This window comes from Drosophila santomea, chromosome 2L, assembly GCF_016746245.2.
Source record: "Drosophila santomea strain STO CAGO 1482 chromosome 2L, Prin_Dsan_1.1, whole genome shotgun sequence".
NCBI classification, from domain to species: domain Eukaryota; kingdom Metazoa; phylum Arthropoda; class Insecta; order Diptera; family Drosophilidae; genus Drosophila; species Drosophila santomea.
Genome location: NC_053016.2, coordinates 19,868,428 through 19,893,427, shown reverse-complemented (window position 1 = coordinate 19,893,427; position 25,000 = coordinate 19,868,428). Strand labels below are relative to the sequence as shown.

Genomic DNA, 25,000 nt, shown 5'->3' with positions numbered 1-25,000 from the left:
GGGCTCAGGAGGAAACTTTCCATCAGACGAATTGCCTGACATCGAAGACGAATGACTATAGGCAGAGAAAGGAACTGAAAGAAGTGAAAAGCCCTAGTTTATTATAAAGCAAACTTTTCCGAAACAATCAATCAAAATGATTCGCTTGAAATACATTCAACGGAGTCAATTTTTTTAACAAGCCAGTGACATTAAATAGGTATAAAATATGGTAAATGGTACAATTTATTTATAAGATATAATCTCGGCTAGTAATCCTGAACCAGAATATATGTATGTATATATAATCTTGAATTGGCGATGTATAACATTTGCCCCACAGAAAGACATAACTCAACTCTATGTATGCAATCAGAACACATAAATAATTATATATAAATGTATACATTAATGCGATAACGCTGGTCTTTTTTCATATCAAAAAGTCCGCTGAATATTCTGCTATTAGTTTATTTCGCAACGTTGAGTGGAGTGGATTTAATGTACGGAATTATTTTAATAGTGTGCCTCATCCTGCTCGCTGGTCATGTCCAGTCGCAGGATCAGGAACTTTACCAAAATTGCGGTGGATCATGGGATCACCATTGCGTCCCACGTCACTTGTGCAAGTTTCAACTTGATTTTCGATCGACAATATCATACCGCAACCTAGGATGTGTTTCCACAGCGATATGCTGCCCCAGGAACCTAACAGTAAGCTTTAAAATGTATTGGGACGCCATTAGTCTTATATACCTAAATACCTTCGACTCAAATATAACTTTATTACATATGTTATTCCAGATCAGCGCGCCAACCTTCGTCCAGTTTCAGCCTATGAATGATCCCGAATGCGGATTTATCAACCCGAATGGTGTGACCTTTTCATTTAGTCAGGAAACGATCTTTGCCCAGGAGGCGGAGATACCATGGATGGTGGCCTTGCTGGATGCCACAACCCGCAAATACGTGGCTGGTGGCGCCCTTATCGCTCCATATACGGTGATCACGGTCAAGCAAAAGATCGAAAATATGAACGCCAACCAGCTTGTTGTGCGGGCCGGCGAATGGGACTTTGATACCAATACCGAGCAGCTTCCTCATGTAGACGTTCCTATTCGGTCGATTGTCCGTCATCCTGGCTTTAATACATCAACCGGGGCCAATAATGTGGCGCTTGTGTTTCTCGTCAGATGGCTTGAAAAATCCCGGCACATAAATCCAATATGCTTGCCCACGGCTCCAAAGAATTTTGACTTCAGTCGCTGCATATTTACCGGCTGGGGTAAGAAGTCCTTTGATGATTCCACCTACATGAATATCATGAAGAAAGTCGAATTACCGGTGGTCCCAAACCATCTCTGTCAGCAGAAACTTCAACGTTTTAACGGAGACGATTTCGTCGTCGACAACAGCCTAATGTGCGCAGGCGGGGAGCCTGGAAAGGATTCATGCTTCGGTGATGGTGGGTCTCCACTAGCCTGCCCGATGAAAAACGATCCGCAGCGCTATGAACTGGCTGGCATTGTAAACTTCGGCATAAACTGCGGATTACCAGACGTCCCAGGTGTTTATACAAATGTGGCCAGCGTTATCCAGTGGATTCTTATGGAAACAGGCAACGCCCCCCAGCCTGAAAAGCGCGAGGACGTTCCCTATGCAAGCACAGTAGCTGGGGAAATCGGGCAACTAAACCTGTGGAATCAACCGAACTATGAAATAAACTTTCCAAATATAGCAACCAATGGATGGCAGATCCAAGAAGCTAATCCAGAACTGGCCTCTAAAAATAGTAATAGTAAAAATCAGCTAATTACTTATTACCCGGTTACAGAAGACGAGAGACCACTAAACCTGTTGAATCAAACGAACTATAGAAGAGACTTTCCAAATATTGCAACCAATGGATGGCAGATCCAAGAAGCTAATCCAGAACATGCCAATGGAAATAGTAATAGTAAAAGTCACTCGTTTACAGAAATCGAAAAGCCCAATTATTATGAATTTCCAGGAAATGATCAACAAATTGTTAAACCCCCTCAGCAAGACAACGACTCAGATGATTTCAATAGTATAAATCATTCGAAAATGGTATACGAGTTCGTACCATAAATTTGTATAATGAATTCATTTTAAATAATGCGAAAATCTTTGATTTGTATTACAAGATGTGAACGGCTAATAATTATGCCGGTCTGGAATACTCTGTGTTTTTGCAAAAACTGTTTTTTATAAAAGATATTTATATATTGTTTTACCCAATAGATACATTTGTTCGAAACCTTTTCAATAGAGCGTTATGTGAAAATTGTATACTTTTTTGGTGTATTTAATGCAAGAACCTAGTTGATATTAGCTGGATTTGCTTTTTCTTAGTCATTCAGAACCAATTGAATTTTTATCGACAATTCACTGTATATTATTAACCCATCGTGGCCCGTGCAAATTACCCGGATAGTGGGGGACTTCATTGACACGCAGTGGACACAGTGGAGTGCCACAAAGAGAGACAGACCGCAAGGACCGCAGAATGGGGATGTCCTCTGTGGCGTGGGCGTGGCCGGCAGTTAGTCCTTTCGCCAGGAGCGGGGCTTTCCGTCCCGTGACATTGCTCGACACGCACACGCAGCAGCTGCGGGCACCATCAAAAACTTGGGCTTGTGGCGGGCGCGCTTTAAATTCAATTTTGCGCCGACCCTACAGATTCACCACCGCCAGTACCACCATCGCAATCAGACTGGCCCCACGGCAATTTATTGTTTTCCACTTTACGCCAGTGTCCCACTGGAGACGGTGTCCTGTGTCCGCGTGTTATTATTTTGTCGTGTTTTTTAGTGCCGTCCTCAAATTTGAGAGTTGGTGGGGGTCGTCACAATTCCCTTGAGCTTTTTGAGAGATTGAGCCACTTGTCAATTGTAGGCACTTCCGATTAACAGAAAGTTTCGGGATGGTACAGTAAAAACCAAAATCGGAACACAATTTCTTTATTACCATATCACGTAAGAGTAATCGTCTTTTCTAGCTGTGCTATTTATTTGGATAAAAGATTGAAGATCTGCTGATTTTGTTTGTTACTGTTGTTAATTAACACTTACAACAAAAAAGCTTATTTATATTTTCCCCAAAAATATACATACAAAAATTTTCTTTCAATCTTAAAAGCTTTGGGGTACGCAAAAAACATTAAAAAAAAATTTATTCAGTTCCAATTTTACAAAAATTTTGGTAAGTGTACCAGAGCAGGAATGTTTGGTGGTTTGAGGGAAGAGTAGAAGATTTTCACTTACCATGACAGCATTGCGCTTGAAATCCATAAAGTTCTTTACCTCGGCGGCCAATTCACGCAGAAGGATAATACCATCCTTGCGCTTTACTTCGATTTCGGTGTCCTTGAAGCGCTGTTAATGAAAAACGAAATCATCAGATACACAATTCTCAGTACATTCTACAGGCATAAACTATACAAGTGATGAGCGCAGGTTCGCGAAAGCAAAAAAGGGTTAAGGGGCCATAAAACTTTTGCGCTTTCTTATTGTCCAACATAAAAGGTTGATGTACCTCGGAAATGGCAATCTGAACCTGAAATTACTTAAGTGGGCGGAGTTTCTATGGCTTCAGGCGACTCTTAAATTGATACTAAATTGATTTTAATGTATCTTATTAATTAAATAAGGTTTTCATTAGATAAAGGTAGGGTTTTGGTGACATTCTCTTTTAAGCCATCCAGCTGCTCATAAAATGAAAAATTGATCGAGTTAAGAGATCGAATAAAGTTTAACTAACCACTAAAATTTAATTAAATTTAATTTGTAAACACAGTCCAAAATGCACTTCTTCACTATTATTAAAAAATTCGCCACTGCGTAATTCTTATAAAATTTTACAATTCATTGCACTTGTCCTCATACAACACTCTCACAAATGAAACTTATGCTAACTGAAGTGAGACACGCACACATTCTAGCTTAAGATTGAAGCAGAGACACGCATTTAAAGGCCAAGTTAGTGGCTCTGATTTTCCTCACCAGTTACTAGAGCCAACACACGCACACGAAGATGCCCATCGCCATTATAATGATTTTTCTATTAAACGTGTTGTCATCTGCTTAAATGGAAAATTCTGACGAGTTTTCTTCTCTGTTAGTTTTTCTCTCTGGTAAATTCCCATAGTCATAATCAAAAGACCAGAGTAGCAGGCAAATGGAAAAGAAATGGGCTTCGCAGGCAAATGCATTTTATGACTTTTCCATTCATTTAAGTGGCACAAATTAGCAATTTAGAAGTGGAGTTATACGGGGGCGTCGGCCACGCCCATTTCAAATTGTCACTTTTCAAACAAACTGTCAGTTAAATTATATTAAGCTAAAAGTCCTGTGTGCGTCTATACATGTCCCAAGCGAATTAATTAGGAAACTTTTTTAACTGATTCAGTGCCAGCAGCAGCAGCAGACAAGAAACTGCTTGGCTATGAATACATATACGTTCCCAAAAAAATTTAATTCAAATTAAATATAACTATAATATTGTACAACAATTATAAGCTCTTATTTGCTTTGCGCAAATTTCCTTGCTAACTAAATTAAGTGAAGACCATATTAATCAATCCCTTTGACAATTTGTTAGGGATCACTTTATTATACCCGTTACTCGTAGAGTAAAAGGGTATACTAGATTCGTTGAAAAGTATTTAACAGTCAGAAGGAAGCGTTTCCGACCATATAAAGTATATATATTCTTGATCCGGATCAATAGCCGAGTTGATCTGGACATGTCCGTCTGTCCGTATGAACGTCGAGATCTCAGGAACTACAAAAGCTAGAAAGTTGAGATTAAGCATACAGACTCCAGAGACATAGACGCAGCGCAAGTTTGTCGATTCATGTTGCCACGCCCACTCTAACGCCCACAAACCGCCCAAAACTGCCACGCCCACACTTTTAAAAAATGTTTTGATATTTTTTCATTTAAGTATTGGTCTTTTAAATTTCTATCGATTCGCCAAAAAACTTTTTGCCACGCCCACTCTAACGCCCACAAACCGCTTAAACCTGCCACGCCCACACTTTAAAAAAATGTTTTGATATTTTTTCAGTTTTGTATTGGTCTGGTAAATTTCTATCGATTTGCAAAAAAACTTTTTGCCACGCCCACTCTAACGCCCACAAACCGCCCAAAGCTGCCACGCCCACACTTTTGAAAAATGTTTTGATATTTCATTTTTGTATTAGTGTCGTAAATTTCTATCAATTTCCCAAAAAAAAATTTTGCCACGCCCACTCTAACGCCCACAAATCGCCAAAAACTGTTGAAGACTCTCCTTCGCGCTTCCACTAGCTGAGTAACGGGTATCAGATAGTCGGGGAACTCGACTATAGCGTTCTCTCTTGTTTTTGTATTAGTCTTGTTGATTTTTATCGATTTGCCAACAAATTTTTTTCCACGCCCACTGTAACGCCCAAAAAAATACTGTATTACTGGCACAAGGAGCTTATCCCCCGCTTTGTCTTACTTGTAATATCACTGAGCATTAAAAATTCCGATTGCAATTGACTCACATGTAAAAGCTTTGAAATAGCGGAATTACATTTACTAAGAAAATAATTTAAATTTTGAAGTCGTTAACAAAGATCTCTTTAAGGGAAATTCAAATTAGAAGTTTAACGCTAGCCAAACATCTAAATTAATCCAATTTCAAGCACTTTTCCTTGGTACGAAAATCGATCCTCCACAGTTTTAACCGCTAGGATGATTTATGGTTGCAAAAACCATTAGCAAACTATTTCCAATTCAAAGCCAATGGTCAAAAATGGAGTAGAGCAAGGTTAAATCGAATAGACAATCCATGGGGTTAGGAAAATGCATTAAAAAATTAAAAGAATGTCAAGCAAGAAGCCGAAGCTTAACAAAAAAACAAGAGAGAACGCTATAGTCGAGTTCCCCGACTAGTTTTTTTGCAAATCGATAGAAATTTACAAGACTAATACAAAAATGAAAAAATATCAAAACATTTTTCAAAAGTATGGGCGTGGCAGCTTTGGGCGGTTTGTGGCCGTTAGAGTGGGCGTGGCAAAAAGTTTCTTTGCAAATCAATAGAAATTTAAAAGACTAACTTGCGCTGCTTCTATGTCTTGGGAGTCTGTATGCTTAATCTCAACTTTCTAGCTTTTGTAGTTCCTGAGATCTCGACGTTCATACGGACAGACGGAAAATGAAAAAATATCAAAACATTTTCTAAAAGTGTGGGCGTGGCAGTTTTGGGCGGTTTGTGGGCGTTAGAGTAGGCGTGGCAACATGAATCAACAAACTAGCGCTGCTTCTATTACTCTGGAGTCTGTATGCTTGCTCTCAACTTTCTAGCTTTTGTAGTTCCTGAGATCTCGACGTTCATACGGACGGACAGACGGACGGACAGACGGACGGACAGACGGACGGACAGACGGACATGGCCAGATCGACTCGGCTATTGATCCAGATCAAGAATATATATACTTAATATGGTCGGAAACGCTTCCTTCTGCCTGTTACATACTTTTCAACGAATCTAGTATACCCTTTTACTCTACGAGTAACAGGTATAAAAAGAATCAATAAAGGAAAAAGTTTTTACTTCTAGATATATCTATATGCGAGGCTAGCACGATATTAGCCATGTCTGCACGGCCACGCCCACAAAAACCTCACCCAACTTTCATACGACGGCAACATTTTATAAAGCAATTTCCACGCGAGCAACATCGAAATGCAATGCACGCCTGAAGGACACACGCGTGTATGTGTGTGTGTAGCAGTGTCCTGTCACGATGCGAAATGCCGGGGAGTGTGGTGGGGGAGGCGCTGCAAGGGTTGTGGCGCAAAAAACTATATACAATATGTATACAATATGGGTAGCACTCGAAGAGCGAGAATAGCAGCAGCAGCATCCATAGAAAGTTTTCATATTGCGGTTGACTCTGGAAAATGTTGCGCAAGGAGGAGCCCTCCAGCGGACCTCTGTCAACCACCCCACCCACCGTCCTTATCGCCCAACCACCCACAGGCGGGTGCGTATGCAGCTGGTGCAGAATTTAAACTGGAGCAAGGACATCCGGGGGCGGAACTGCGAGAGAGGAGCATTCCTGAGCTTTGGCTTCTGCTCCTGTTGAATTCCATCTTAAGTTAAGCAGCTTACGCATGCAGCTGCGAATGCAACAGCCAATGCAACAGCAGCGTCGGCTACCTGGACCTGAACTCTGGCAGAACTCAGATGGAAATTTTAAACTTCTTTTGCACTGAAACAAACAAACTTTCAGATTTGAAAAACTTTATTGAACACTTATTCTGTACATTCTCCATAAAAATTTCATTATTGAAAAAATCCCACAGAGGTTTTGCATTTCGATTAAAAACGGAAATAAAAGGTCATTCTTAGGGTTATCAACGGTTAATTAACGAAAAAAAACCAAATGGTCTTGCGTTGAAGATTATTTATATATAAAAGGTTATAATATTTTTTAGCCATACAATCTAATTGCTTTTAATTTTGCTTACAAAAGGAATATAACATTGCCAAAGAACTTCATATCTATGGCATTGTGTGTTCGACAATAATTAAAGTAAGCATTCCCACCAGTGCACTTGTAGCGTTGGGAATATTGACTTTCACCCTGGCTTTCTCTTGTCTGAGTTATAATGCTCTAAAGAGCCACGACGAGCTCCGACAGCGGAGAAACTCCTTGGTCTGGTTTGGCATTTTGTGGCATGGTCTGGAAATGCGCTAATTAGATTTTAATGAAGATGTCGCTGTCGCTCCTCAACTCCTGTTTGTAGCCCCAACGAATCTTAGCGCCCCAACCCTTCGGAACTGCGAGCAACAATATCTCGCATCAACGCGCATGTTTCCCTGTTCACTGAAGTAGAGATTTCTTAAACTAGTTTCTCAGCACAGACATGTTTTTATATTTTTCCTCTTTTTTTTTTGCATATTAAAGTATGTAGTTGATGCTAATTGATTTCTCCCACTGATAATTTAAATTATATTTTACTCAGAGATTTCTTAAAGATTTCTTAAACTAGTTTCTCAGCACAGACATGTTTTTATATTTTTCCTCTTTTTTTTTTGCATATTAAAGTATGTAGTTGATGCTAATTGATTTCTCCCACTGATAATTTAAATTATATTTTACTCACGAACTGCATTTAAGTTTTAATGAGCGTGTTTTCCTTGTTTTTAACGACGAGGTAAAAAGTTAGTTTGTTTCAGCAGACATTCTGTCTCGTATTAATTAGTTTAAAGGGCAGTGTTTCCTAACTCATAAAGCAGTGCGACTATTAAACGTATTTGGAACCTAATTTCAATTAGGGTAAAGGGAAAAAACTGCCTAGAAAACCAGTCTTTTATTATTCTGTAGCTAATTAAGAAAATATATAACCTACCGGGAGTTGAGTCATTCCAGCTGGCATTTGCTTCATCCATTTAATGGATAAACCCCCAAAGGATTTAATGAAATTAAATATTTAATTTGTTTTATACTTTCATTAAGGACCAGTTCCGAGAAGTATCCGCCCACCTAACATTTATTTGCCGGCAGCTGTATGTCATGCTCGCATTTTCGCCACCAAACGACAACGACAGACTTAAATATTTGCATAGACAAGACGTGGCCATACACCGACGTACATCTATACATATATACATACATATACATATATATATATATATATGAAGAGGATCAAGGACTGTGTGGGTCTGCGGCCCGAATGCATTTTGGACCGCACAAAAGCCAGTGGAGAGTAGCTCCATGAAGGAGCTGAGCTGCCCTCGGCCATTCCGGTGGATCCCCTATGTCCAACCCTCTCAAGTGCGTCGCCTAGTCGTCGCCTTGATTTACGATTAGTCTCTTTGCAGTCCGCAACACTGTTCGCCACACACTTAGTTAGCCAAACACACAAAACCAACTCGATCTCTCTGAGCCCAAGCACGGTCTCCGCCCCCATTTAAGCCACAAGGCCCTTCACAAGGCCTTTGTATTTGTCACCAAACTCTGGGAAATGGAGCAGAATCGTCGCGTGGGAGTTGCATGCTTATGTGTAGTTTGTATCGGCGGAGTGGGCAACCACTTTCCCAAACAAATGACCAACAATCTGCATTTTGTAGCCCAGCCCCTACACACGAGAAATTTTAATTGCTTAGACGGCGTGCAGAATGCAGACGCAAAGAAAGGGGTTCTTACTTAATTTAAATCACAACTAAATCGTAATATCGAGCAGTGAGCGCAATATAAATTATTTAAAAACAAGAGAGAACGCTATAGTCGAGTTCCCCGACTATCTGATACCCGTTACTCAGCTAGTGGATGTGCGAAGAAGAAATTTCAACACTGACAGTTTTTGGCGGTTTGTGGGCGTTAGTTTTTTTTGCAAATTGATAGAAATTTACAAGGCTAATACAAAAATGAAAAAATATCAAAATATTTTTCAAAAGTGTGGGCGTGGCAGCTTTGGGCGGCTTGTGGGCGTTAGAGTGGGCGTGGCAAAAAGTTTTTTTGCAAATCGATAAAAATTTACAAGACTAATACAAAAATGAAAAAAAATCAAAACATTTTTCAAAAGTGTGGGCGTGGCAGTTTTGCGCGGTTTGTGGGCGTTAGAGTGGGCGTGGCAACATGAATCGACAAACTTGCGCTGCTTCTATGTCTCTGGAGTCTGTATGCTTAATATCAACTTTCTAGCTTTTGTAGTTCCTGAGATCTCAGCGTTCATACGGACGGGCAGACGGACGGACAGACGGACAGACGGACAGACGGACGGACAGACGGACATGGCCAGATCGACTCGGCTATTGATCCGGATGAAGAATATATATACTTAATATGGTCGGAAACGCTTCCTTCTGCCTGTTACATACTTTTCAACGAATCTAGTATACCCTTTTACTCTACGAGTAACGGGTATAATAAAACATTTTGTATGGTTAATTGTGCTAAGCTGAAACTTAAAACTTGGTTTTGATGCTGTAGAGAGAAGCTTTAAGAATTAAGATTTTCTCTTACGAACATGAGCTCGACTTACAGATGGTTTACTTTTACCTTGAATAAGCATAGAGAAGAATGCCAAGTAGAAGAGCTGAAAAGCTGGCAAAGGCAGAAAACAATAATTTGCATGCCACTTACAGTGGGAGTCGACTGGGAAAATGAAATAGAGGAGGGAAAATGGAAAGTTGTAAGGGATAGCGAGGGCTGGACGCCGAAGAAAAACGACAGCACGCGCCAGTTTTGTTTTCTTATATTTTTCGCTGTTTTAAAAGTTTGGTATTTCATGCGAAATGAGGGCACGCTTAAATTTATTTGCCTGCAAAGCAAGTAGAAAAAGAAAACGCAATTTCCACATAAATTTGACCCATATTTTACTGCAAGTGATGTGAGATGCGAGCCCAGCTGTTAGACAATGATCAGCAGCACTGTTAGCTGCACATCATCATTTTCCATAATGACAATACAATCCTGTCATTTTGTCCATTTGTGTTGCCATGTTGTCGATAAACCCTTTTCTTTTCAGTCACTTTTGACAGAAAGTGGCTGCCGTATGCAAGTTATTTGGTTGTGTAATGCGGATGTCACCTCAATTTTCGTTGAAATATCTTGGGTAATGCTCAGCGGCTCAATAATATAAAAACTGACTTATTATAGCAGATCAAATACATGGTAGTAGTACAATGAAAGTAGCGGTAAGTCACGAAATAACAACATATTTGACTTGATATAGTTCCAATAATTAAATAGAATAAAAGCCGATTTTAAAATAAACAAGAGAGAACGCTATAGTCGAGTTCCCCGACTATCTGATACCCTAGCTAGTGGAAGACCGAAAGAGAGACGGACAGACGGACTCACAGACGGACATCGCCAGATCGACTCGGCTATTGATCCTGATCAAGAATATATATACTTTATATTGTCGGAAACGCTTCCTTCTGCCTGTTACATACTTTTCAACGAATCTAGTATACCCTTTTACTCTACGAGTAACGGGTATAGTTATTAATAAGCTCAGCTAGCAGAAAAGCTGACACTTTTAATAAAGTTTCTTTGAACTTGCTTATAAGCGATAACAATGTACCATTTCATTCACAATCATTTATTTGCGTAGGAAAATTAACATCGAATTCTGATTTAATAGTATTAGCAACAAGATTATTTATAATATTTGTTAATCTTTAGCAGACTAGATCGACCTTACTGCGCAGTGTACAGGAACTACTAAATACTTTATAGAAGTTGTCAATAATTCATTATTTTATAAATCGTGATAAAAAATATGGCAGAGAGAGTATGCCAAATTCGCATTTGCCATTGAATCCGGTTGAATGTTGTACCCGTCTGAAAAACATATTTCATGACTTAGCTAGATACTTTTTTTAGCTAGTCAGCGCTAAGCACTTTTGAGCCAAAAGAATACGGAAAATAAAATAAATGAATATGCGTTACGCACAGGCATTCCGCACAAATACACGCACACACACTCCCTCCCATTCTCATTGTGTTTCTCCTTCGTCGCAGCCATTTTGTCTTCGGATTGCTGTTGTCCTTGGTGTCCTTGTTGTCCTGCGACGCCTTTCGCATAACTAAACGTGTGCGCTGCATTTGTTTTACTTTTTATGGCGCTTCTTTAAAACGCCGAACGGAAAAAACAGCTACCCAAAATAGCAAAGAAAAAGCAGCTACAGTAAAACAACAAGAAAAAGCGATTAAATAAAAAGAAGAAAAACTGTGTGCGGTCCACTCCTACAATGTGGCCCACTTTCCTTTTTAATATTCATTTTTTCCAATTTTGTCGATAACAACATATTTTTTTAAAGAACAACCATACAAAAAGCTACTGTGTCAGCAATTAAATGAAGAAGAAAATGACCTTAAGAGAGATGCCACTTTTTCAATAATAATTTTTTTTTATTTAGTTCGTCAAAAATTTCTACTATCTGTTGTATGCACATAAAAAGCAAATAATCTTTCTCCCGAAAAACAAAATTATCTATTATTTCAAATCTTTCGTTTGATTATATAGGCTTTCGGAACGTGTAGCTAAAAATGTTATTTTAATTTGAATTGAGTTTCGGAGAGCTAACATGTTCGCTTGGACACTAATAGTGGCACTTTTTGTTTTTGGCGCGGCGGAAAATGAAGTACAAATATAATTAGTTTTTATTCAGATTTAACTAGTGTCTTTAAATCCTTAATCAATTATAGCAAGTCGACCTTTTGCCAGTACCTACAAAGTGCGGACAAGCCAATCCAAATGCTTTGAAAGTGGACTTTAATGTTACTGATGGTCAAGCAAAACCAGCCGAATTTCCGTGGACCATAGCTGTGATCCACAATGACAGCTTAGTAGGTGTTGGCTCTTTAATTGCCCCAAACGTAGTTCTCACAGCGGCCCATCGGATATTCAATAAAGACGTGAAGGATCTTATCGTCAGCGCGGGAGAATGGAAGTACGCAGATCCTTTGGAAAAATATCCAATTGAAGAGGCGGATGTGTCAGAAATGGTTATTCATGAGTTGTTTGATTATCGGAAAGGAGAAAACAACTTGGCGCTGCTCTTCCTAAAGGATCATTTCCCAATCACATTCAAGATTAATACCATCTGTTTGCCCACCCAGAGAAGATCGCATACTTCCAGTCGCTGTGTGGTGGCTGGTTGGGGTAAAAAACGGTTCAGCGATAAGAAACAAACAAGCATCCTGAAAAAAATTGATTTACCGATCGTACCCAGGGATGCATGTCAGGAGAAGTTGCGAAAAACCAGGCTGGGCCCAAACTTTACACTGCCTCGTGGGTTGATTTGTGCCGGTGGCGAGAAGGACCTTGATGCATGCACCGGCGATGGTGGTGCAGCTCTTTTCTGTCCAATGACCGAGGATCCCCAGCAGTTTGAGCAAATTGGCATAGTCAACTGGGGCGTGGGTTGTAACGAAAAAAACTTTCCGGGGACTTATACAGATGTTTTTGAATTTAAGCCATGGATTGATAAGCATTTGGAAGTTAATATATATTTACCCGATAATAATTAATATGCAATTATATAATTATTTGAATCCAAAATATAGTTCATCCCACTTCTACTACTTCTAAACCATTTTTTTTTTATTTTTCAATCATTTTAAAATACACAGAACGCTATAGTCGGGTTCCCCGACTATCTGATACCTGTTACTTAGCTTGTGAAATGTTCCAAAACATTTTTCAAAAGTATGGGCGTGGCAGTTTTGGGCGGATTTTGGGCGTTAGCGTGAGCGTGGCAAAAAGTTTTTCTGCAGATCAAATTAAATGTACAATACCAAAAAGAAAAGAAAAAAATATCAAAACTTTTTAAACTTGCGCTGCGTCTATGTATCTGGAGTCTGTATACTTAATCTCAACTTTCTAGCTTTTTTAGTTCCTGGGATCTCGACGTTCATACGGACAGACAGACGGACGGACAGACGGACAGACGGACATGGCCAGATCGACTCGGCTATTGATCCTGATCAAGAATATATATACTTCATATGGTCGGAAACGCTTCCTCCTGCCTGTTACATACTTTTCAACGAATCTAGTATACCCTTTTACTCTACGAGTAACGGGTATTAATAGCGTTGAAGGTTGATGCCAAAGCGAAAGACGTTAACAAGGCCGACGTTAACACAACCACTAACAACAAAGGTATCGTAAAAAAACACGCAAAGACAGATCAACCTACACACGCACAAACTGGTATGATATAATGTTCATAAGGCACATAGAAATACATGCCCACACACACATAGACACGGACCAATTCAGCCAACCGAACAACGCGGCGAGTACTTGATATTTAATTCAATCTGGGCAAAGGTTTTCATTTTTTGCCGTTGTAAGCGACGTGCGCTTTAAATTAACACAAACAAACGTTGTCAGCGACAGCCACACACAGCAGCACACGCACACCGAAACACCATACACACACTTACACCCACAACGGGCCCAGCAACAACAATGACACACACACGTACAGCAGAGCAATAGCAACAAGGCACTTGACAATTACAGACTCAATGACAGTCACAGCCAGCAAATTTATTTGCATTTTAGCTGCCTTTCTGGCTCCGAATCCTGTCGCTTCCTCCGCAGCACTCCTTTCTCTCACGTCCCCTTGTCCCGCCAGGATCCTTGTCCTTTCTACTGCCCTGTTTCGCTGCATAATTTACCCGATATTTATACCCTTATTTGGGGCCGGCTGGGCCTTCAGCAAGTCCAGCCCATACTATACTTCATTTAAAAAAGGCCCATGCGCTTATTTCAATCCATCAACACTTTTAATGTCACTGAAAAATTGGTTTAACCTGTGAATAAAAAGTATTTTTAAGGCTTTATTTCGGAGTATTAAGTCAGTGTACACTTTCTTGGCTATTTCCATGATCAATATTATAAAAGCTTTAACAAATTATTATACATTGATTCATGATATTAGGTGATTCAAAGTAAAAATTTGTACTAATAAATAATTTTGAAAGCATAACTTAAAAACTATTGGCTCTTTGTTTTAAGCTCCTTAAACACTATAACAACATCACTACTTCTGTTTAATCATAAAATAAAATAATGTAGAGTATAGGAAAACGCTTGTCTTCTGTATGCAAATCCGCAGAAACGTAATATCCTCGCACATAATGCCAACGTATAGTATACAGTCGGCCAGTAAAAGCAGTCCACTAACTTAGGCACGTCTGATTAAACGCGAAAGTACGCGACTTTCTGAAACCATCTTCCTCTACCGCAGGCCACGCAGTCAACCGAATCCAAATGGCAGCGTGGCGTATACTTATATCAGCCCGCTTAACCCACGATTTAACCCCCCCAATTAGCCTTATTTGTGTTTAAATTGCATTAGGGCCAACAGCAGGCAACAAATCCAAACAAAACAACATACACCATATCAGAGGAACCAAATAAGAACGTCAAAGGAACACACAAAAAATTGACGCATTTGCTAGTTAAGCTCCCTCTAAGCCGAGCCATTCGAAGCTTTTATCGATATACGAGTATACTTGCTTTTCGATAACTAAGTGGCCACAGAGATTAAGTGAATTTGTTTCGACTAAACCCCAGTCAAACAATCGTAGCCATTAACCCAGGCGATTGGTCGTACCCACATGTCAGCATTATCAGATACATATGCTTATATTATCACAGCCATCGAATTTCTAGAAATTTCGTCCACGTAATTACTTACACTTTTGATCTCGTTCATTTTGGTAAATTGTCGTCCAAACTCCCACAAGTCAACGCCGAACTTCAATGCCCAATTGCGAACCCTGAAAATGTAAGTATAAAATGGATGAGTTTAATCAAAATTAAATTTGCACAAGTCTAATAATAATAATTCTAAAAGTAAAGTTAATGTTGTTATTTGTTGTATATTAACCGTTTTGTTGTGTTCAATGAAACTTGGGATTTAAGTGTAAGTTTCCACATTTGCTTAATGTACAGAATACAAGTATCGTTAAAATCGTACAGGTCATTAGCCTACAACTCATCGACATGAGGCTGATTTTAAATCAATTAAAATCGATTTAAAATTTCGCATAAATTATTTCCAACTCATTATGTTTAAGTCTACGATTGTTTAATGATAGCATTATATATTTTGCTGCGGAAATATTGCAGCCAATGTTTGTATAAATACATAATAAGTATAAATATAAATATAAATGTACTTGACAACATATTTGGACTGTATTTGCTAATAGGTAATAGGTAGTCCAGTAATCCAATTCACTAGAGAAAAACCCAAGACAGTAGGAAAACTCATTACAGAGGACCATCGAATGGGACGGGGGAAACTCTCAAGAGTCAAGGGGTAACAACAGGACCAACAGCCAACTATTGTGAAAACATTTGCCAAACATTTATAATCTAAACGCGAAAGTCAAAAGCAAAACAAAAGCAGCCCAACGAGTGCTCATAAACCAAGTCCATAGAGGGGGGAAATACGTCTACAGCAACAGAAAATTGAAAATACGGAAGGACCCGAAGTCGGAGTGTTGATACAACCAAGGAAAACGAAAAAAAAGGAATATTATAAAAAAAATTACGAACGAAACAACGAGCAAAAAGAAAATCAAGTTGAGCCAGAGTAAAGACCTTGCAGAATAATGCCCCCGAAAATATTTGGACAATTTTATGGCATTATCTGCAATATCAATACTGTGGCAAAGAGGGGAAGGTAGGTAAAGCCAAGGAAACTTGAACCGCAGCCCCGTTGCGTATACGCAATGTTGATTATGTTGGGCCGACGGCGAGCCACCATACCAACGAGCTCTCTCTCTCTCTCTCCCTGCAATCTAGATACAAAATAAGCGCATGTTTATATGGTATACGGCCAACAAGGAAGGAGGGTGGTGAAAATTTGGTTGGGGGTGAAGAGACAGCAGATTGCGATGGGAAGGATGTGCAACTGCAGTCAAGCGGGCTACAGACAAAGTTTTATGGCTCGAACGATGCCAAAAATGAATTTAAATTATATGAAAATTGTATTATAAACGGAAACTCCAGAAGAGCCAGAAACCAGAAGCAGCAGCATCTCTTCCCCCATCTTCGTGGCCCGCAGCAATAAAGCGTAGACAATGGAGCGAAGTAAAGTGGCCAACAAAGTGATTGAAATTGGATAATGCTGATGGCTGGCAACAACAAAGAGCTGGCAAAATGAAGGTATGGTCAAGTGGTCACAATTAAACGATATCCACACCGTGGACTTGTTAACTATAGACGGGTTGTTGAAACAAACGAGTTAAAACGAATGTAATATAAATGTTAATGACGCTTTCAAGTTGTAGAGATCGTAATGAAGTAGAATAATAAGAAAGTATATTAAGTAGTTTAAGAGTAGACCCCAACTATGTAATTGAAAATATCGAAGACAGGCTTGGCGAACAAAAAAACCAACAATTAGCCAGATTTTCTCAAAATAAAATCATGTTAACAAACACAGAATATTTGACACAACATTCTTGAAGCCCAAGAGCAACTTTTTAAAACCATTGAAAAATATATTTGCAGTTATCTAAAACAAAAATTCGGGCTTAAATATAGCACTTACTTCTATTATACTTTAAATTTATAAAAAATACGCAAGAAATCCACACACATACGCACAAAATATGGCGAATGCATACATACACATCAAAAGTAACACGCAAAACATTGAAAATCGGGTCCAAAGCCGCAAACTGCAGTGAAAGGCCATAAACGTCATCTTTTTGGCCTGAAGTAGAAGATATTCTTTTTGTAGATTCTTTGAATTCTTTCTGGTGCTTGTGGTGGCCGGCAAAACAAAAAGTCATATTTCTACACATAGATATTCCTTCCTCTTTTGTATTTTTGTTGCTTGGCCAGAAACTTGACAATGGCTAAAACTATGTATACGAGTGTATGTTCGTGACGATGAGGCGGTGGGTGCTCAGGTGTATTTGTAGTGACTTTCAATTCTGTCTCAGCTTTTTGAGCACGAACCAACTACGTATGTCATGCTCAAGCACCTTATGTATATGCATACCGAAAGCCATTGAACCAGTTCCATTGCCTTTTTCACTGTTTTGTTCAGCTCGGTCGTTTCACGTTTGTCTAAGCAGTTTCTCACTTTTCGGGTGAAGAGTTTATGCTGAGGCAGGTGGAAATAGACTGGCGGTGGTAGTAGTAGTCCCTTAGAGTAGGTCAATGGGTTTTTTCCATTTTGCATCATTGAAATGGAAATGAGTCCCCTTCTGACGCTGCCAACAGACTTGAATGCGCAATCACAAGAGCGCACTTCAATGCAACCCTCAGCGGGTGCAGAGATACTAAGAAGTTCGAGCAAATACCATGCGGAAAATAGAATTTGATTCCAGTAGAACTAACTTAAACCTGTTATGTACCCAGTATACACGAAGTGCAATTTTTAACCGATTGCTATTACCCCTAGGCAAAATAACCAATTTTCCCATTCAATTAATTTAGCTACACCCGTTACTCGTAGTATGTATGTATATATATTCTTGATCAGAGAATCAGTATCAGGATCAGTATCAGGATCAGTAGCCGAGTGGATCTGGCCATGTCCGTCCGTCTGTCTGTCCGTATGAACGTCGGGATCTCAGGAACTACAAAAGCTAGAAAGTTGAGATTAAGCATACAGACATATAACTTAGAAGCAGTGCAAGTCTGTCGATTCATGTTGCCACGCCCACTTTAACGCCCACAAGCCGCCAAAAACTGTCAGTGTGGAAATTTTTCCTTCGCACTTCCACCAGCTGAGTAACGGGTATCAGATAGTCGGGGAACTCGACTATAGCGTTCTCTCTTGGTTTTACTGGATACGTGATAGTTCGTTTTTATAAACATCTATGACAAAACTGTGAATCAACTAAATTACGGAGAGTCACTCATTTCTTTTGGCCAGCTTAGTTAAATCTATAAAGATATGGATGCTTTCGTTTTTCATGGTCGATTTTCTTGGCAACAATTCAGTGTGAAGACTGCATAGATCGTAATTAATTTGTCGAAACACGACAAATAATACTATTTGGTAATTACGGCTGGTGGCAGGTGGAAATTAAAAACCAAAATAATGCGCTAGACACGGCACTGTAGTCGCTTCTGTTTGTGTCTCTGGTTCAGCTTTAGCTTTATGCACTTTCACTGTCATTTGTCATAAGTAGTTAGTGCTCTGTTTGCTTCCTTTTTGTTGATTTTTCTTTATTTATTCACTTAAGCCGCCTGTCCACGGTAATTAGATCTGTCACGACCAAGAGAAAGAGAAGAATTGTGTCTTATGCAAAATGGTTTAAATCAGCAAATGTGCCAGATGCACAAAACAATAACATCAAATAGAGAGTACAAATTCGATGTAACTCACAAAAAAGTTATTAATATATTTTTTAATAAAATTGAAAATTACATCACTGTGGGTAGTCCACTATCCTATACCCGTTACTCAACTAGTAAGGGTGCGGGTCAGAAATTTAAAAATTCTTTTGAAATATGAATAATAATTGTAAAAAAAAATCAAATTTTTTTAATATTATGAATATTAAAGAATTTTTTTTTTTAGAACGGGCGTGGCAACGTTCTGCAAAGAGTAGGCGTCACTATAAACTGCTTAGTTAATTTCACGAAGAAAAATTCGTTTACCACGCCCATTCTAACGCCCACAAACCGTCCAAAACTGTCACGCCCACAGTTGATTTTTTATAATTATATTTATAACCTTTAGTCATAGAGTAAAAGGGTATACTAGATTCGTTGAAAAGTATGTAACAGGCAGAAGGAAGCGTTTCCGACCATATGAAGTATATATACGTCCACACTTTTTCATTTTTGTATTGGTTTTGTAAAGTACTATCGATTTGCAAAATAACTTTTTGCCACGCCCACGCCAACGCCCACAAACCGCCAAAAACTGTCAGTGTTGAGGACTCTCCTTCGCACTTCCACTAGCTGAGTAAAGGGTATCAGATAGTCGGGGAACTCGACTATAGCGTTCTTTCTTGTTTTTTTTTGCCATTTTCTATCGATATGCCAAAAAGGTTTTTGATTCTTATTCGCACTCCCACTAGCTCAGTAACGGGTATCTGATATTCAATTTTAGCGTTCTTTGTTTTAATGCAATACTTAATTTCTCAAACATTTCAGTAATAATGTTCGTTAAAATTGTATTAAACAATAAGAACAGTTCGTTTCAACAAAAGAAAAACTAATCGTTTTTTAACACAAATTTTTTTTTTGGACATGCAACTTATATTTTAGGGTCCTGAAGCTAAGAAGCGTTTTTATTTTATAAATTTAATAATATAAATTATAAATTAGCCAAATATATCTCCTTATTTATTAAGAACTGTTCCAAATGGACAATTTAAAAGCCTCTCCGGCATATAGCGAAAGTCTTTCAATTCGCTTAATTGCTACCGAGTTATGTGAGTCCTCGAATCGATCGCTCATCTGCAGGCCGTGTCACAAAACGAATCATGTAACAATCGTGTTGACACAGGACAGCATGTCCTCTCTTCCACGATTTAAAGTTTTCTGGCCGCGGCACGTGACCCATAAGACGCTGTTAATGCAACTGCCTTCGAATGAAAAAGCATACGAAGGAGGAAGGGGATGCTTAAGCAAACGGGGCATGCATTAAAATGGCGATGGAAGATGGCTGCAACTACAACTGAAAATGAGGCAAGTGAATGGGCAGGCGAAGTGGAGAGGCCTATGGAAAACCCGTTCAGTTCGTGAAGGCCAGTCCAAAGGGAAAGCGAGCCAGCCGAGGAAGAACAACGTTTTCGACTTCGCCTTCAATGGGCAGTGGGATTTGGGTCAGAGCAAGGCATTGGGCACAGTAATATTTGCCTGCTATAGGACCAGAATCCAGAAACAGGACCAACTTCATCATCGTCACCATCGGGGCATGCCAAGACATAATCGTCAAAGCTGGACCCTCAAGGCAGAGGAAACTCGAGCGGCCGGCTTGCTTTCGCCTCCTGCCAGCAAAGTTGAAATAAATTTAATTGAATTTCTGCAGTGACATAAAGCAAACGACAACGTGGACGCCAGGGTAGAAACGGGGAGAAAGCAGCGAAAGCAAAAGTTTGTTTTTCAAATTAATGAAATTTATTTTACGCATGTGCCACAACATGTCAGCAGTCCGAAAATAACGAGAATTGAAGAGAAGTCAAGAAGTTATTATAAAAGGTCTCGAATTTTAACCAAAAGTTAAAACTGATAGGCCGGAAACGGAGATTAGCTTTTAGAATACTTGCCTAATAGGTTAACAGGCGGATAACAGCGGTTCAGAAAAAGAACTTTAATTTATTTCAATTAAAACAAGAGAGAACGCTATAGTCGAGTTCCCCGACTATCTGATACCCGTTACTCAGCTAGTGGAAGGGAGAAGGAGAGTCTTAAACACAGTTTTTGGCGGTTTGTAGGCGTTTTAGTGGGCGTGGCAGAAAGTTTTTTGGCAAATCGATAGAAATTTACAAGACTAATACAAAAATGAAAAAATATCAAAACATTTTTCAAATGTGTGGGCGTAGCAGCTTTGGGCGGTTTGTGGGCGTTAGAGTTGGCGTGGCAACATAAATCGACAAACTTGCGCTGCGTCTATGTCTCTGAAGTAGTTCCTGAGATCACAGCGTTCATACGGACGGACAGACAGACGGACAGACGGACAGACGGACAGACGGACGGACAGACAGACGGACGGACGGACAGACGGACATGGCTATTGATCCTGATCAAGAATATATATACTTTATATGGTCGGAAACGCTTCCTTCTGCCTGTTACATACTTTTCAACGAATCTAGTATACCCTTTTACTCTACGAGTAACGGGTATAATAAAGTAGCTCCAGGAAAGCATGAACTAAACAAAAGTTTAAACAATGTAACCACCGCAAAAATTAGTTTATTATTGTCCTCGTTCTTTTTTCCTTGCACAGCAAAGCTAACCGAAAAGCAGAACTGCTTCAACAAATAACTAATTGAATTTCAACACAAAAACCCCATGCCAACATTAATTTCAATAAATAAAAGTGACATTAGATACAAAAACAGAGCCCCCAAAAAAATCACTTAGTGTGTCTGTTCCGGTTTCTGGTCTCTGCCAACCCATCGACCCCCGACATTCCCATCAGACGACAGTTGTCCTTCCCTGCAAATGGCAGTTGGTTTTTGGGTTAATTAGCCAAGTGAGCGTTGCGGTTACGTGTGCTGTCTTTCTCTGCATCACCGAACCACCGCACCACCCATCAGCCGCCGTGTGAAGCTAATTGCAAAATCCTATTATATATCCATTAGATACGCACACTGTGAACCGTCAGGCAAAAAGTATCGCGTCGCCACATCAGAAAGTCAGACCCTCATATGTTCTCTACCAGAATGTATAAAGTTTATAAACATCTTGTCGTATACTTAATGGGGAAGCACTTCCTTCATTTATGCCATTTTGTCATTCATTATTTTTCATTTATGAACATTTTTAATGAAACTGGCTGTTTCTAAGGCTTTTTCGTCAATATGCTTCTCGTACGAAAACGATAACTATAACTATAAAGATCAAGCAAGAAGGATGAGCGGATTTTATTTCAATCTGTGCGTGATAAACAAAGTAATAATCATAAATAAAATAAATAAATCGGTCTATGAACGCAAACGAATGGCAAAAGTTTTACACGAGAGACTTTAGAGCACATAAAATCCTGATACATGAACATATTTATATACAATTTAATTACTGAACTGAAACGTTATGGATTATTAAAAAATGTTTTTTTTTTATTTTCGATATGCAATAAATGCCAAATATTTTAAAGTTTTATCAATTTAATGGGAATGTGTAATGAAAATTACAAAACCCAGAATTTTTAAATTTAATAGTTATCATTTATTTAATTGAACTGGTAAAATTAATTTTTTGTTGCTTCTTAGCCTCTAATCTAGCCTCTATCTCACTTTACTCGTCAACACACCAATTATTTATGCAACAAATACCGCCCAATCAAGAGTAAAAACTGTTTAAATTTGCATACGTGTTTCAGCAGTTTGTTGGATTGTTTGCGAGAAATCGGGGTACATTATATATATATATAAAACAATGAGAAGGGGATAAACGTTTCAGGCACAATAAACAAATTTTCAATTAATTTCCTGTCCGAGGAAATTGCCAAAATATTTGGCAAAATGCATAATTGAAAGTGTTGGTACTCCCAGTCGGATGTCAGATACTGGATGATGAATAATACTTACTCGTTGTGCGGTATATCCTCATCCTGATCGGCGGATGCAACAAATATGTGCATTTGGAATATAAGCACACCCAGCACAATGGCCACGAAGCAGCTCCAATGTTTGCTCTCCATTTTTGCTTGTTTTGCTGTCCGTTTGCGTATTTATGTGGATCAATTTATTTTGGATTGTTCACGATTAAATCCCGTGTTTGCGGCTAGACTCACTATCGATTGCTTTTAAATTCCAAATGTATAAATTCTTTTTGTTGTTTCGTGCTCGGCACATGGGTTGAACACCACAGAACAGTTCAAATATTATATGAAATATACTTCCCGGTTTAATTGATTTTTTTCACCTATTCACACTTTTTGAATGCGTTTTCATATAATTGCTATAATCGCTTGAAAGTCACAAATTTTTTGTTGCCAAAAGTCTGTATTGTATTTTCCGGGTAAGTTTAACATTGTTTTATACCTATTTTCCCGGGTTTTGTTTTCTGTTCACTAGTGTTAATTGAGCTGGGATATGTCGTTAAGTGTGTGTTTTAACCTGAAAAAGAAAAAATATTTATTATTTAATGCCAAAATGGTTATCAAGTTAAGGTAATAGCTTAAAGAACACTCTTACAATCTCTTACACTCTTACGGTTGTAATGACTAAATTGTACATTTAGTATATGAAAAAGTATGTAAGTTCTATCCGCTGTTTCTGTTTAAATTTCGAAGAGGTAAAGTACAACGAGATCTATGGATACATTAATCTATCCAAAAATTAAATATACGAAAATTTGACCTGCGGCCTTGCTATATGTATTTATTTCATAAATAAGCCAAATAGAATTGGTTTACAAATAGTTTTATTTTGACTCACAAACAGACCAAAAATATTTCAGTAATATATGTTTTTACGATTTTGGTTGTGGGTGGGGACAAGGGCTGAGGCTGGTCCTCTGGCTCCATGTGGATTTGACCTAGAAATGCGTTTCCACCCACCGCCCCACACAAACACATATCCACTAGCATAACTCACGCACACAAATGCAGAAAGGCGCAACTTCGTGATGTATTCGATCTCGAACTCGAATCTGACGTACATGCGCAGTATGAGAAGGCGGCTACACACATTCACCCGTACTCCTGGATTCGCCAGAGAATCGTGCTTTTTTGTATGGGCATGCCACCCCCTAACAGGGCGCACATTGCCCAGAACCCTTGTGTGCGTCCCCAAGGATATCGCGTAATAATTTTCATTAAACACGCTGCAAGCCATTGCCTGTTTTGCAGGCCAACAACAACCACATCCGCAAGAAAGACAGAAAGAAAGACAATTTATTGCGGCCAATACGCACTCAGACATCTATAAACCCGCCTCTGCGTCCTCCACCTCCGCATATCTAAATATGTGTGTATATAACCGGATTTCGCACGCTTTTCTGATTCCCTCTCCCGTTTTCTCATCTGCCTCAACATCAAAAAGTTTGACAGAAGTGGAGCGCCATCCACACTGGGAATGCGACATCGAACCGGCACCACATGCAAAACCAACTGAAAGTCAACGACTTTGTTTCAGGCCCTCAAAAGTAGGCAACTTTACTCATAGTCTAACCATTGTTGCCTCATATGCCACAACTTGTTTAAATCTTTGCCCAAAAAAATTCTTAATTATGTGAAATCTTAATTTTTTAGCATCTAACACATTGTTTTATAGTTAAAACTACTTGTTCCATCAATCGCATCTGGCCAATCACCAAATCGGTCGAAAAACTTACAACGATTACTGAAACTAATACGAGAAGCCCTAAGTTCCCGAGAGAAATAGAAGGTATTAAAAAAAAAAAATAAAATTCCATCAATCAAAGGATTCTGAATCAAAAAATGTTTCACATAAGATCCTACAACTAAAAATTACATGAACATATAGAAACTTTATAAATGCCGAAAGCATCGTGAAACATTTTGACGATATCTTATTGTTAATTATAATCTCCATTAGGACCTAAAATATCTTTAATTGCAGTCCAGAAATGATAAATTGACTTGACCTCAAAAAGATACTCCAGTATAGCTCTAATACATTAGGATTAATTAAATGAAAAATACAACTGCATAAATAATTGCCTAACTGAAAAATCGCACATTTAAGATCAAACCATCATAGTTGCTATCCGAAGAGGTCTGGAGTAAGAAAGATGAAACAAGATAATAGTGATAATAAAAATAAAAGCATGTGCAACGTGGCGTATACGCAACGTTGGCATCAGGCAACGT

At 38.9% G+C, this 25,000-nt stretch overlaps 3 protein-coding genes across 4 annotated transcripts in view; 2 read left to right on the top strand and 1 right to left on the bottom strand.

Moving 5' to 3' along the window:
* Positions 1–25,000, bottom strand: part of LOC120448769 (voltage-dependent calcium channel subunit alpha-2/delta-3) — a 42,756-nt gene that overhangs the window by 15,852 nt on the left and 1,904 nt on the right. For both annotated transcript variants that reach the window (XM_039630957.1, XM_039630965.1), the window contains exons 2-4: positions 22,752–23,282; positions 15,209–15,290; positions 3,267–3,377 (exon numbers count right to left, since the gene is read on the bottom strand). In XM_039630957.1, the coding sequence (XP_039486891.1) occupies positions 3,267–3,377; positions 15,209–15,290; positions 22,752–22,864 (306 nt within the window). In that variant the 5' untranslated portion in view covers positions 22,865–23,282. The remainder of the gene's footprint in view (positions 1–3,266; positions 3,378–15,208; positions 15,291–22,751; positions 23,283–25,000) is intronic.
* LOC120443942 (phenoloxidase-activating factor 2-like) lies at positions 421–2,292 on the top strand (the record flags this gene model as incomplete). Its single annotated transcript, XM_039623389.1, has 2 exons — positions 421–693; positions 784–2,292. Coding segments are annotated over 2 exons (1,581 nt in total), but the record flags the coding sequence as incomplete, so codon positions are not given.
* LOC120443941 (phenoloxidase-activating factor 2-like) lies at positions 12,080–13,016 on the top strand (the record flags this gene model as incomplete). The annotated part of the gene is made up of 2 exons (XM_039623388.1): positions 12,080–12,136; positions 12,201–13,016. Coding segments are annotated over exons 1-2 (873 nt in total), but the record flags the coding sequence as incomplete, so codon positions are not given.